Raw genomic sequence first — 14,887 nt, 5'->3', positions numbered from 1 at the left:
TCTGAACGCCCCTCGTATATGAGGTTTTTTCAGTATTTTAGGTAAAGCCATTCATATAGATGAAGAACTGTCTGAGGACATGATGGCTATTTGATGCGTCTAACGTTATTTGAGGTTTTCAGGTGGGGATCGCAATGCAGTATGCCCAGGTTTCGTGCAAGTGGAGCGTATCGTCATCTCTCGGACTTTCAGAAAGGTAGAATCATTGGGATGAGGAGCATCAGAGCGACAAATTGCACGGACAGTGGCTGTAGAGCAAGGGCTGCGAACATGTGGTGATAAGACGGACTCAGGATGACAGTGAAAAGAAAAACAGGTACAGGTCCTTCCAGAAGGACTATGCAGCATGAAGGTTGTAGGACTGTTGTACTGGCTGTGAGAGTAGCCTCAGTTATCTAGAGTTACTAAGCCTACTTCACCGCTGACGCAATAACAAGGTCAACATCCAGAATCAGATGGGGCATATTGTGGCATTCGGTAGCGTTTAACGATGAGTCACCCTTCTGCTCGTGGCGGTGAGGCATTTATAATATGGGCGCCCAGTAAGTCGCGCTACACATTTTTTTCTGAACGGAGGCTGGTTTTATTCAGGGTTCGAGTACACCATATTATTCCCCCACTCTTTTGGCTAAAAAACTGTATTTTTCAATATAATCTCCGTTCAACGCGACGGCTTGCGCCACATCACAGGGAGAGTCTGTATGCGTGGTAGCACTCTACTGTTCGACTGTGGGGCCAACGTGTTGCTGCATCGGTAACCTCCCCATCATCAGTTTACTGCTTTCCGTGGAGTGCATCCTAATGGGGCCAAACCGATGGAAGTTGGAAGGTGAGATAGCTGGACTGTGAGGTGGATAGGAAAGAATATTCCGATTAAGTTTATTAACTCCTCTAGGGTGCGCAGACTTGCATGCAGCCTTCCGTTCTCATGGACAATGAGCAGTTCCTTTGCATTTTTGTCGCGACGAAAACGCTGTATCTTCAGTTTCCTGGTGGTGGCACAAAACACTTCAGAGTTGCTCGTTGCAACATGAGGGAGAATATCAAATAGAATAACCCCTTCAGAGTCCCAAAAGATTGACGCCATGACTTTAGCAGCTGACGGTGTGGCTTTAAACTTTTTCTTCGGAGGAGAGGTTTCGTGGCGCCACTCCATGAACTGCCGGTTTTGTTTCCAGGATGAACCCATATGTCATCATCTGTGACACTTTATGCTCTCTTAAGAGGCAAGAAATCCAGCGCGCACATAACATTGACTGCCGCAGCTGGTGGGCGAGTGTGTCAGCACTACCACAGAGATGTCCACTTGTGCAACGAAGTTTTTGACTCTGATCGGCCGATCACCTCGAATGAGACTGTCCGCACGTTCCAACACTGCAGGAGCCATTGCTGTGTGCGACCGGCCGGGCATGCAGGAGACAAGATAGGTTTGCGTGATCTTGTTGGGATGATTACGGATGCTTCGCTCAAAGGTTACCATACTTCTGTTCACTGCCATGTCTCCATAGACATGATTGTCTGCGATGCTCTGGTTTTCCGCCGAAAGACACTCAATACCAACTCTCTTCTTGGAACGCAGGTCCACTACAGGCGCTATTTTGAAAGCTACGTATAGCGCCGCCACGTATCGAAATTTCACGAAACTACATAGGTGATGGAACGGGAATGTTCCACGATGTTTCAACAAATCCAGGATTTTTTTTTCAACCAAAATTGGCCGAGAAAAATGTGCGTGGCATTACTTATCGAACAAACATCACCAGCCATTTGAGCCTTAATTATATACATAGTTGAGGCTCACCGGCCAATCGACCATCTTCTTTTGTGCGAATGCACAAACAGTGCCAGAATACTTGCGGGAATCGGCAAAAAGCAGCGAGTAATGAGTATAATGGACAGGGGCACTATGAATATAGTGCGGAACAATAAGTTGAGAGCCGGCCGGGGTGGCCGAGCGGTTCTAGGCGCTACAGTCTGGAACCGCGGGACCGCTACGGTCGCAGGTTCGAATCCTGCCTCGGGCATGGATGTGTGTGATGTCCTTAGCTTAGTTAGGTTTAAGTAGTTTTTAGTTCTAGGGGACTGATGACCTTATAAGTTAAGTCCCATAGTGCTCAGAGCCATTTGAATCAGAGCCTAATATATCACAAACTGATTTAGGGGATCACATGATTGAAAATATAGTGAAGCAAGGGGGATAATGAAATTAGTATTGCGTATTGCCTCCGTTGCTGGCTATACCAGTTGCTACACGCCTCGGCAACGCACAGTCTTCGGCTGTGTTTATGGGGTATTGCAGTCCATGCTGCTTCCACATAGTGCCAAAGTTGAATCCGGTTTAGCAGTGGGTGGTGTATCCTGGGACGCTTTCTGTAGGCGAACAGGGAGGCCATGGCAGCTATTGAACCCGAAGGGCGACGAAGAAATCTTGAACATTGCATGCCACGTGTGATAGGGCATTGCAATCTGGCCGTCGGCAAGCTCCGAATGTATGGGAGGAGAACAGACTCGAACACTTCAGAGATGTAACGCTAGCTGTTTAGTGTACCAGCAATGGGTACAAGGGGTGTGCGGGAATGGAATCCAATACCATCCCAAACCCTAGTGCATGAATCAGGCAGGCAGCAAAGGGATTCGTCAGTAAAAACAATTCCGTTCCATTTGGTTGTTCATGTATATGGTTCATCGCACCACCGGCGGTGCAAGCGCCTGTGGTGTTGACTCAGTGGTAAACGCAGCAATCGACGTCTTGCGGATTGTTCAGTCTGCTGCCAACGACGTCGAATGGTACGCGCGGACACTCCTTTTTACGCAACAGACCGAATTTGTTGTGATATGGTCCGTAATGTGGCAGAGCGAGCCATCAGTGCCATTTGCGCAATATTCCTGTTATCAAATGGAGTGGTGCACCGACGTAGGTGCAATTGGTCCTACCGGTCCGTCGTTACCTTCTGCATCCAGCGATTACAGAACCGCATCTTCGTTGCTTGGTCCCATCTGATGCAATCATCGATTTCGCTGTAGGATAATTCGCAATCCCTAGAGGTAACTATTCTCAAAAATGGTTCAAATGGCTCGAACACTATGGGGTTTAACATCTGAGGTCATCAGTTCCCTATACTTAGAACTACTTAAACCTATCTAGCCTAAGGACATCACACACATCCATGCCCGAGGCAGGATTCGAACCTGCGACCGTAGCAGCCGCGTGGTTCCGGACTGAAGCACCTAGAACCGCTCGGCCACAGCGGCCAGCTAACTACTCTCCCTCAGTCGAAATCCGAAGCGTGCTCGAAAGACGCTCGTTGACGTCTGCGAGGGATACTGAAGGTGCTTATGTAAAACAATCGCACGAAAGAGCAGTTCCATTACGTCCACATGGCCATCTGTCCTCCCTTTATACAACGCGTGCACGTGACACTACTAGCGCCCGTTATGTTGAAAGGTGGCTACACTGAGTCACAGCGCCAGAGATTGCGCCAAAGAGTATGACTCCGTCGCCTCCACTGGGGCAGTAGTAGTTCAGAGGTTGCCGTGGGCAGTGCATGTTGAGAGGATGTCGATAGCAGTACTAGTTGAGGGCATGTCGTGTGCAGTTGTTCTGTTGGGCGAGACAGCAGATGCTGTTCGATTGGGGATGTTGTAATGATCACAGTGTATTTTTCATCAATATATATGAAGGTAACAAAAAAAAATTTATTTCAAATTTCCTAAATAACAATGCCTCTTGGTCACAGGTTCAGTCAACAAAGCATCTGGCTTGTGTTCATGTATTAGACTATAATTCTGGTTTCTATATGCAATTATAGTTTTTCTGGTTTTTTTAATTGCGCCAGCTCGCCATTTCTGGAGCTGTTTAAATACTGCTGATGAAATGTTATGGGATTGCTATTTGCACCTGTTGACCATTGCTGGGTGCTACTGTTGGAACTGTCAACTACTCTGAGGAGTGCTACTTGTTTATTGAAAAGATTTTATGTGAATATTTGTATAAACTGATTTTTTGTGTATTTACTGTTTACGAAATATTATGAGACTCTTACCTACACCTATTCGTCATTGCTGGTGCCATTGATTGAATGATACTTGCGTAAACTATAATGTAAAACCACATGTATGCAAGCATTTGTATTCCTTACTGTATTTTATATATTAGATTATTGAAGGGTCAGTGCAAAGCCAAAAAATTTATTTACTTATGTGATATTTACTTATTATTATTATCTTTTATTTTTGTCTGTATTTTTTTCGACGAATTTGGTGGTATTATCACCACCAATGCTGGCAAAAATGCCATCAAATTGTAGCCCGTGGAGGAGGGGCAAATGAAAGGTGGCTCCAGAGATTGCGCCAAAGAGTATGATTCCGCCGCCTCCACTGGGGCAGTAGTAGTTCAGAGGTTGCCGTGGGCAGTGCATGTTGAGAAGATGTCGATAGCAGTACTAGTCGAGGGCATGTCGTGTGAAGTTGTCTGTTGAGCGAGACAGCAGATGCTGTTCGATTGGGGATGTTGTAATGATCACAGTGTGTTTTTCGTCAATATATATGGAGGTAACAAAAAAAAAAAATTTATTTCAGATTTCCTAAATAACAATGCCTCTTGTTCACAGGTTCAGTCAACAAAGCATCTAACTTGTGTTCATGTATTAGACTGTAACTCTGATTTCTATATTCAATTATAGTATTTCTGGTTTTTTTAATTACTTCATTGTAAATGTGTTATATCTTGTCGTATTGAGGAAGAACCGTGCCAGATGTGTACGCTGAATCACACTTACACACAGAACAGTTACACTTATGCTTTGTTGTTTCGTTGCTTTTATAGTTGCTGGGGACTTAATTAATCAATTGTGTTAACGGAAATTTCCCTTGATTCTTTGTTGTTATTCTATGCAGTCAGATTGCGTACTAATACTACTCAGGGCCAACCGGTTACGAGACTTCGTAACCGGACATACATCTACGAAAAATTATTTGCATTTTATTTAATTAAGCCCCCGTGCAATGTGCGCTTGCGCTGAAATGCTAATTATGCGCATCTCTCGTGGCCGAAAACGATTGCTGCAAATTTCACCTGATCTGGTTACTTCCATCAGGATGTTGCCTTTTGGGTGGCCAGTAGTGTAGATTGTCTGTAGATAACTGCTTATCTTTGGCCAACCAAATGAATCACCACCTAGATCTTATAGACGACAGAGTATCTGTACCAATAAATGGCTAAGTACCTGGTGGTCTAAATGGCTAACCAAACATTACTCGAGGTATGCACAGGCCCTGGACCAGCTTGCTCTATAACCTGATCTATCACCCATGCATACAGAAATGTGTAGTATGTGATGGGAAGACGTATACTTTCGTACCAAAATGCAGCCTGCCATCTTCAAGAGCTCAGTCAGCATGTGTTTCAAGCGTTGTAAAAAATTCGTCAGAGTCGGAGATGTTTGCTTTCCTACCACAACGAATACAAGTGTGTGTTCGAGCTGGTGTGGAACACACTTCATACTGATGTTGATACCGAGCGAGGTGACGCAATGGCTAGCAAACTGGACTCGCATTCGGGAAGACAACGGTTCAAACCCGCGTCCGGCCATACTGATATAAGTTTTCCGTGATTTCTCTACACCGCTTCAGTCAAATGCCGAGATGGTTCCTTTGAAAGGGTACGGCCAATTTCCTTCCCTAACCCGATTTGACCAATGACCTCGCTTTTTGGCCCCAACTGACGTTGATCATCAATTCCAAATGGAATTAATGTTGAACCGTTTAATACTTGTTACGTGATGAACATCACAAAATTTGATAAATATCGGATGGTGCTTCATGGTGTAACACTTTCCATTTACGTAGTGTATAACAGGAGAGGATAGTTGTAGAACTCTCTGCCTCCCTCCTCAATAAAACATGCTACAAAAATATTAACCTTACTGCCTTCAGTACACAACAAGAACCAGATCAAATAAACTCGTGGCACAGGGAGAAATTGTGGTTACAAATCAACTGTGTTGTGTGTTCTTAGTTTGTCCCTACCACAAACAGTCTCTCGCTACTTACCTGTCAGCAACAAACAAACAGATTCATTCCTTTACTAGGAATGTTGGTATATCAGTGGGCGCATGATGTATACTGGTTTCACAATATCAGATTTATTTGGCGCCCCATCCTCTGCATGCCATGAAAAGTTCAGACCCTAGCGTCAACATTCCCTGCATAAAATATAACTATTCTAATCACAATAAATTTTAAAAATACATCAAAAGCTGATACTTACCTGCTTCGCTTTGCTCGTTGCTTCACATATTCAGTTCGACTAAATTTGACCCGACACAGATATATTGACAAAATCACATCTCAGTAATGACTGCCTTGGCTTTGCCTATCCACAGACACTCTCTCCAAAATTCGAATAACATTTTGTACGCTTGAAAGCACAAAAAGTGGCCACGCAAAATCGCAGATGTAATCAAAGTCGGGTCAGCACTGTCACGAATGAAATACAACACGTCATTTTTCCGGATACTTTGAGGACCTGGGAATAAGAATTATACTCGAAACATTACGCAAAAATAGTTTTCCTCCATTAAGTTTCTGGCGTGCAGCCGCATAAATTCTACTTCTAATATTTGGGCCATGTACCGTTCGGCTGAAAAAGTCACTCTGAAGATGACAGAACGGTACGTGGCCGAAATATTACAAGAAGAAGTGGATTTTAATGCGGGTGCACACCCAAAGTTTAATGGAGAACTCATTGGCCCGAGAAAACATGAACATGCACAAGAATTGTATTTTTTGCTTGCTACATTTATTCCAATAAGACACCAAAGCTTTTCTGCAAATAAAATACGGTGTTATTAAGCTATAGATATAGCTGATAGACCCTTTACAGGAACATGCATGTTGATCGTCACTATAGTTCAATGAACTGCTCGCTAGGCTTTTTAGGGAACGGGAGTAGAGGTTGGATTCAATTTAAAATTTCGACAGGGATGTAATAATAATAATAATAATAATACATTGATGAATTAATTGGATCATAGTCTAGCAGAAGGGCGAAGATGATCGAAAGCTGATTACTGAATCTAGACAATAGCAGCAGTACGAACACTGAAGGTTTTCTTTTGATTGTATTACTGGGAATCTGCAAATTGCTCATACTACGGCAGTACGTAAAGAAATTCATTTTTGTAAATAACTTGCGGTGTAATTAACACTGAAGGTGATACATTAAATTCTCACTATCTTCTTGTCACAGTGAACTAACACCTAATACGCAGCATTGTGCTTTTTTTGGGTGGGGGGTCAGTCTTGTGACTGGTTTGCTAGGCTCACTGCAGATTCCTCTTATGTGCCAACCTCCTCATCTCAGATTAGCATTTGCACCCAGCCGTTCAACTATTTGTTGGATGTGTTGCAATATTCTAACACTCTAAAACTCCCTCAAATACCATGGAAGTTATTCCTTGATATCTCAACAAATGTCCTATAGTCCTGTTCCTTGTTCTTGTCAGTGTTTCTCTCGTATTTCGTTCCTCGCCTAATCTGCACACAACCTCCTCAATTCTTATCAGCCCAACAAATCTTCAACGTTCTTCTGCAGCACCACGTTCCAAACGCTTCGATTCTCTTCTTTTAAGCCTTCCCCACAGTCCTTCATTCAGTTACATACGATCATGAGATCTAAACGTATAGAAATGTCTTCCTCAGTATAAGTTCTGTTTTTAATAATAGAGGTTCTTTCTGCGAAGAATTCGCTCTTTTCCTTTGGTAAGCTTCATTTTATGTCCTTTTTCCTTCGACCGTCATGTATTAGCTTGCTTCCGAGGTAGCAGAATTCCTCCACTTCGTCTGCTTCGTGGTCCCCAGTTGTGACTTCAGAGATCTGCTAATCTATTTCTAGTATTTCTCCCTACTTTGGTTTATCTTCTTTTATGTTCCACTCAATGTGTCCCGTAATTGTCCCTATTTCACTGAGGATAACAGTGTCCTCAGCATCTTATCCTCGATATTCTTTCATTCTTATCTCCTCTTTCCGTCTATGCTTTTTCAGTATATATGTTTAGTAGAACGAATAAAAGACTACATGTTTATCTTTTACCCTTTCTAATCCGAGAACTTCCTTCACGATCTTCCATACTTATTTCTCCCTCATGGTTCTCATACACATTGTACGAGGGTCGCCCACAAAGTAAGTTCCGTTTCTATTTCTATCCGCGGCAGCCCTACGATCGCAGTTCCGAGAATGCGCGGCAGTTACTCTGAATCAAGGAGAAGACATGTACGCCAGGTCGCTGCTGCCGACGTGTGCTTTGTAGTGCTTCTTTATAATGTCAGCCGTAATTAAAAATGCCGCCGCGTGTGAAATCAGATCTGTGATTCGTTTTCTAAATGCAAAGAAAGGTAAACCAAAGGAAATTCATCGGCAAATCTGCGAGGTTTACGGACAAAATGCTATGAGTGATTCAGTGATTAGAAGATGCGTCAGACTGTTCAATGAAAGACGTGATCAAGTGCACGATGAAGAACGAAGTGGACGCCCGTCTGTGGTTACTGATGAACTGGTTCACACAATTGAAGAGAAGATTAAGCACAACCGTAAGTTTACACTTAGTGCCCTTGCTATGGAAGTTCCGCAAATCCCACGATCCCTAAGTCATGAAATTGTTACTGAAAACTGAAATTTCGAAAATTTTGCTCACGTTGGGTGCCCAAAATTCTTACTAAACAACACAATAAACAATGGATGGGTAGTGCACTTCAGTTTTTGACATGCTACAGTAAAGAAGGCGATGGCTTTCTTTCTCGAATAGTCACGGGGGATGAAACTTGGGTATCGTACGACACCCCTGAAACAAAACGGCAATCAGTGGAATGGAAGCACACTTCATCCCCAACGAAGGTTAAGCCTTAGCAAATCTTGACACTCCGAAAAGTGATGTGCATCGTTTTTTGGGACAGAAAAGGCATTTTGCTGATTGATTTCTTACCATGAGGCCAAACAATCAATGCACATGGTTACTGCGACACCATTAAGAAATTGCGCCGCGCAATACAGACAAGCGCCGAGGATTACTGTTAAAAGGTGTTGTTTTTTCCACGATAATTCCCGACCTCACACGGCGAATGTGACCAAACAACTCTTACGGGAATTTCACTGGGACGCGTTTGATCATCCTCCGTACAGCCCGGACCTCGCTCCCAGCGACTTTCATCTCTTCTTTCACCAAATATCTGTCCTTGGTGGTCAACACTTCAACAATGATGACGAGCTGAAAGAACATGTTACCACATGGTTAAATACACGGGCGGCAACCTTCTATGAAGGAGGCATTCAAAAACTTGTGCCACGCTGTGACAAGTGCCTACAAAATTTCGGAAGCTATGCAGATAAGTAGTTTAACAGTTTTGGATTTTTGATACAGTAAACATTTTTTCTGTATCTGTACACGTTTTTTTATATAACCAAACGGGACTTACTTTGTAGACATGCCTCGTATATTACCCGACTTTCCTTATAATTTGCATCCATTTTCATGATAATTTCGAATATGTTGCACCATTTTAGAGAGTCCTAACATTTTCTAGTTCAGCAAATCATTTTTCTTGATTCTTCCATTACCGATCTATTAACAAGGATGTGTATACTTCTGGGTTCTTGATCTGGAGATGAATAGGAAAAAAATGAGAATTAGATCATGGAAATAAATAAGTATTTAATGAGCGACTAGTCGCACCGAACATTATTTTTACATATTTTTTAAGAAAAAAAAGGTGCACCACGAAGAAATGAAGGACTTACGCAAATGTATTACAAACTGGTATTCATGCTGGTATCAACAGTAAATGTAAAATTGCAAAATGGTTAACTTTGGTGGCCGATGGATGAGTGTGTGACACTGCAGCGCAGTTTCACCGCGCAGCTCCCAAGGATAGTAAACAGGGGACTTGTCGATACCAGGGCATAAAATTTTTGCGAATTTCATTCTGCCTACTCAGTTGGACACCTAACTATGCTTTGCAGACAGGCGCGTGAACATTATATACATTTTTCAGCATTTGCGAAAGACGTGTAGTTTGGCTCAAAGAAGCCAGTTGGAGGGACCGGTGAACCACTCGACATTTGAACAGGAGCGATGCCACTATTCGACGATGTTGGCAGGTATGGGTAAACCATGGCCTGACACAGCGTCGAGAAATAAGTGGTCGATCTAGAGGGACGACAGAACGAGATGACCGAGAAATCGTCAGAGAGACACTCAGCATCCAGGATTCATCATTATCATCGATCTGATGTGCAACTGGGGCTTCATTGGCCACAAGGACCATTAATAGTTGGCTCAGAGGGGCGCCCCTTGCGCCGACTGCCATTGACACGAAGCCCGTTTGCAGGCTTGTCGGGCACATTAGGTCTGCACTCTCACTGACTGGAGACTGTCTGTAGATGCCCCATACAGCAGTGGGATACCAGACTGTCTGTTGCCCTCGATATGGCTCGACAACCAAGAGTGGTGGCGTTGGGTGTCTTTTTATTTCATAGCATGTCCCCTTTGGTTGTCATCCTCGGCACTCTTACAGTACAGTGGTACGTCGGCGATAATCTACACCTCGTTTTGTTGGGAAAGCGATCCAGGGCATATACAGAGTGATTATACTTAAACTTCAAAAACGCTGTAGAAATAACACTACTGGTCAGAATGACGTCAAATTGCAACGGAATATTATCGAAGAAGGGGGAAAACGTATGGCAGAAGGAAAAAAAATAGTGTGGAAATTGATCAATAGCTGGCGCTGTGTGTGTCAGAATATGTAAATGAAAACACCTGTCATTCAGACGACTCATTGAAGTTGATATAAACACGCCAGGTACACGGTTTTTCTTCCTTTCGCGTCTGCGACGTTCGCCATGACTGTCTCAATGTAGGATCGCGCTCTGCTTGTAAAGCTGTATTACAAGAATGATGACTGCGCACACGTCGCTCTACAGAAGTTCCGGACACGGAAGGGTTTGAAAAAAGTGGTTGGTCTGATGACTGCCGTGGGTCTGGAGAAAATGATTCGGAAATTCGGAAGGATGGGATCCTTTGGCGTGCAACCTGGTAGAAGGAGGAAACGAATTGATTCGACGTCAGTGGAAGCAGAGGCCAATGCAGGAGGAGACGAGTGGTGGTGTTCAAACGTATAGTGCACGGAGAATTGCCCGAATATTGGACATACCCGTGAGCACGGCGAGTAAAATCCTACGAAACATCCTTCTCTGCTATCCATTCAAAATTACCTAGGTGCACGAGTTGCTTCCTGTTGATGTTCCAGCAAGAGAAACCTTTCCTTTAGAATTTCTTGCTCACATGGAAGTGGACAATGGTTGGCCGTGGAAGGTTTTGTGGACAGACGAAGCCCACTTCCACCTGACAGGATATGTCAGTACACAGAATTGTCGAATATGGCAACAGAAAATCAAACTGCAAATAAACCAATACCACTTCACCCTGAGAAGGTCATTGTGTGGTGCGGCTTTACGGCATCCTTTAAATAGGGCCATATTTTTTCGAAGAGACAGGTGTTTCTGGTCCTGTCACTTGTACCGTCACTAGTAAGAAATATGAGCGTCTTTTGCGCAGCCACGTCTTTCCAGCTCTCCAACAGCGAGGATGTGTGGATGAGATCATTTTTATGCAAGATGGTGCACCTCAGCACGTTACAAATCCAGTTAAGGAGCTGCTGAAGCGCCATTTCGGAAATGCAACAATTATCAGCCGCCATTTCCCTACAGCCTGCCCGTCCCGATCACCTGATCTTAACCCGTGTGACTTCTGGCTGTGGCGCTATCTGAAAGATGTTTTGTGCAGTGTTCCGACTGCAAACTTAGCTGCATTGAAGGCACGCATTGCAAAACACATTCTGAACGTGATCTCAGAAACACTTCGAGCAGTTGTGGAACATGCTGTTTCTCGATTTCAACTTGTTGCAGAAAACGCTGGACAGCATATTGAACATATTTTGTGCCAGTCACATGGAAATTAATAATCCGATTTGATTTCGATTGATGCTTTTTATGCCGTTTTTCGCCTCAGTACAATTAAATACCGCAGTGATTGATGCTTTTTATGCGGTTTTTGGCTCCAGCACAATGAAAAACCGTTTTTTCCCATCCGTTGTGATATGACCTTGCCATGGAGGATGGCTTACATAACTAACAATATCAAACCTCTACACCCATGCACACTTCGTAGTACAGTTTGTTTAACGTCAAACGTACACCTTAGGCATTATTGTATTATTCATTTGTCATTTGTAGTCGACCACTGTTAAATTATGATGCGTACAGCAACCTCTATTGCTACATTTTGTAACTATTTATTTTCTTCTGCCATACGTTTTCCCCCTTTACGATAATATTCCGTTGCAATTTGACGTCATTCTGACTAGTAGTGTTATTTCTACAGCGGTTTGAAAGTTTATCTCTAATTATAATCACCCTGTATTTAAGCAAGATAACTTCTGCCCACACAGGCGAGAGTGTCTGCTTCTTGTCTTCGTGCTTGTCAAACCGTACCTTGAGCAGCAAGTCAGCCTGATCTCTCCCCAGCTGGGAATGTTAGGAACATTATGGACAGGGTCCTCCAACCAGCTCGTCATTTTTATAATCTAAAGCGTCAGTCGGACAGAATTTGGCACGACATCTCTCAGAAGGACATCCAACTACTCTGTCAATCAATTTCCAAGTGAGAATAACTGCCTGCATAAGGCCCAAAGGTGGACCAGCCCGTTGTTGACTTGTTCAATTTGTGAACCCCCCCCCCCTTTTTTTTTAAGTAATGCATCCAATTTTTCGGAAGCTGCAGCTATTTGTTTGTCTGTACATGTACATCACATCTACTGATTTCCGTCCCATTCGGATGATTCCTTTGTGGTGATTTTTTTTCTTTATTGCATTTCGATCCCCCCCTCCCCCAGAAGGGGAGAGGGCGACTGGGAGCAGCAAAATACGCCGCACTGCAGCCTACAGAAAAGTTAAAAAACAGAATCAGGACATATGAAAAACAAACAAAGCAGGCGATAAAACGGTGACTGTTAAGAACAGAAACATGGAGAAAAATATACGAAGAGAATATTAAAACCAAACGGTCGGCGATGCCGATTAAAACACATAGTAAATACACAGGCACAATTTAAAAAACACAGCGACAGTCTGGTTTCTGTTTGCACGATATAAAAAACACAACTAGTGCCAGTATGGTGGCTGTTCGCAATACTGACAGGGGACGCACAACACTGAACACTCACTTAAAACAGCAGTCGGCTTCTACCAGTTTTTCCATTCGTCTGTAAAGAATTCACGTTAGTATTTTGCAGCAGTGACTTATTAAACTGATAGTTCGGTAATTTTCACATCTGTCAACACCTGCTTTCTTTTCGGTTGGAATTATTATATTCTTCTTGAAGTCTGAGGGTATTTCACCTGTCTCATACATCTTGCTCAGAACTATACAGGTGACACGGCGGCAGATGGGGGTGGGGGGCAAGGACCCTGATCGATGAGGGGGAAATGGGGGGAGGAGAGGAAAGGAAAAAAGGGGGGAGCCGACGGAGGGAGGGGACATAGAAAAAGGGGCGGCTGGGCGGTTGCGACAAGGAGCGGGAAAGGCAGTGGAGGGGAGAGCATAAAGGACTCAGGGGAGAGAAGGGAAGCAGAGAGAGGGTAGGTGGGGGAAAAATAGGATGGAACGGGGGGAGAGGGAGCCTGGGGAAAAACAGAGGAAGGCATGGGGGAGGTGAGGATCAGAGTTGATAGGAAGGATAAATGGAGGGGGAGAGGCCATCATCCGGGAGGAGGAGTTGACAGAAGCCACCTTGAGAAAGGTGATGAAGCTTCGTGTGCCATTTTTCTGTTTTATCTTACAGTGAATTAACATACAGTGATTAACATACAGTCACAGGCACGTATAGCACCCGTAATTACCTTAAAAGTCTGGTGAGTGTGGGACTGATGAAAGAGAGGATGATGCTGATGCCCGACTTTATGGTGGGCTGGAAGATCTTGCGCCCCCACTGGCGGAACTCGTTGTCGGGGTTCCGTTGGCAGTTGCACTCGATGCCGAAGGCGACGGACGCGATGACGTCAGTGGCGTACCTCGCGGCCAGTTCCCGCACTTCCACAGTGTCGCCGCGCTCGGCCACCGCCTCCAACACGTCTGCCATCTCGCGGCCGCAATCTGACAGCGTCTGCCGGCAACCGCAGTTAGCGACGCTGTTAACGCCACTGCTTAAGAGTTTCGCGGAGCGCCGTCGCCAAACCAGAACATTAATCCTGGAGCTTGAAAACGAACTATTTCCTTTTCTATGTACAAAAACTAATAGGTCAGTATACTGTATCAAACAACACAGTTTGAAAACACAGAGGACAATGGAAGTAAGGTGTGTTCCTAAAACGCCTTAATCGGACGTCCTGGGCACGGATACCAACGAAATAAACCTTCACGACGGCACATATACAGTAGCGCTTGCAGAATGCCTACGGAGGCCTGTCGGTGAACAAAAACATCATGACTCGTTGGGTGAAGCGTCCGTCATCATCGCACAAAGTCCAGCAAACCGGTCCAATCTCCCACGTGTGGGCCGGCTGCACACAATTGTAACGCCTCCAATGTTGGAACGTGCGGACACTCTCGTTCAAGGTCATCGATGGATTACAATGAAACACCTCGCCACTCAGCTCGGCAGGTCTGTTGGCAGCGCTGACACATTTGTCCAACAACTGAGGTTTTCAAAGGCATGTGCCCTCTGGATTCCTAGCAGAAGACCATAAGGAACAACGATGGACCATATGTGTGGAATTGCTTGCGCATTACAAGGTGACTGAAAATTTTTTGGCGTGCCCACATACGCCACCACT

At 44.3% G+C, this 14,887-nt stretch overlaps 1 protein-coding gene across 2 annotated transcripts in view; it reads right to left on the bottom strand.

Moving 5' to 3' along the window:
- Nucleotides 1–14,887, bottom strand: part of LOC126483883 (cytochrome P450 6k1-like) — a 110,384-nt gene that overhangs the window by 42,134 nt on the left and 53,363 nt on the right. For both annotated transcript variants that reach the window (XM_050107140.1, XM_050107139.1), the window contains exon 4: nt 13,955–14,217. In XM_050107140.1, coding sequence (XP_049963097.1) covers nt 13,955–14,217 — 263 coding nt within the window. The remainder of the gene's footprint in view (nt 1–13,954; nt 14,218–14,887) is intronic.

Source organism: Schistocerca serialis, chromosome 6 (genome assembly GCF_023864345.2).
Source record: "Schistocerca serialis cubense isolate TAMUIC-IGC-003099 chromosome 6, iqSchSeri2.2, whole genome shotgun sequence".
Taxonomy (NCBI): Eukaryota; Metazoa; Arthropoda; class Insecta; order Orthoptera; family Acrididae; genus Schistocerca; species Schistocerca serialis.
The sequence above is the reverse complement of the archived record's forward strand: the minus strand, read 5'-3'. Positions and strand labels throughout refer to the sequence as shown.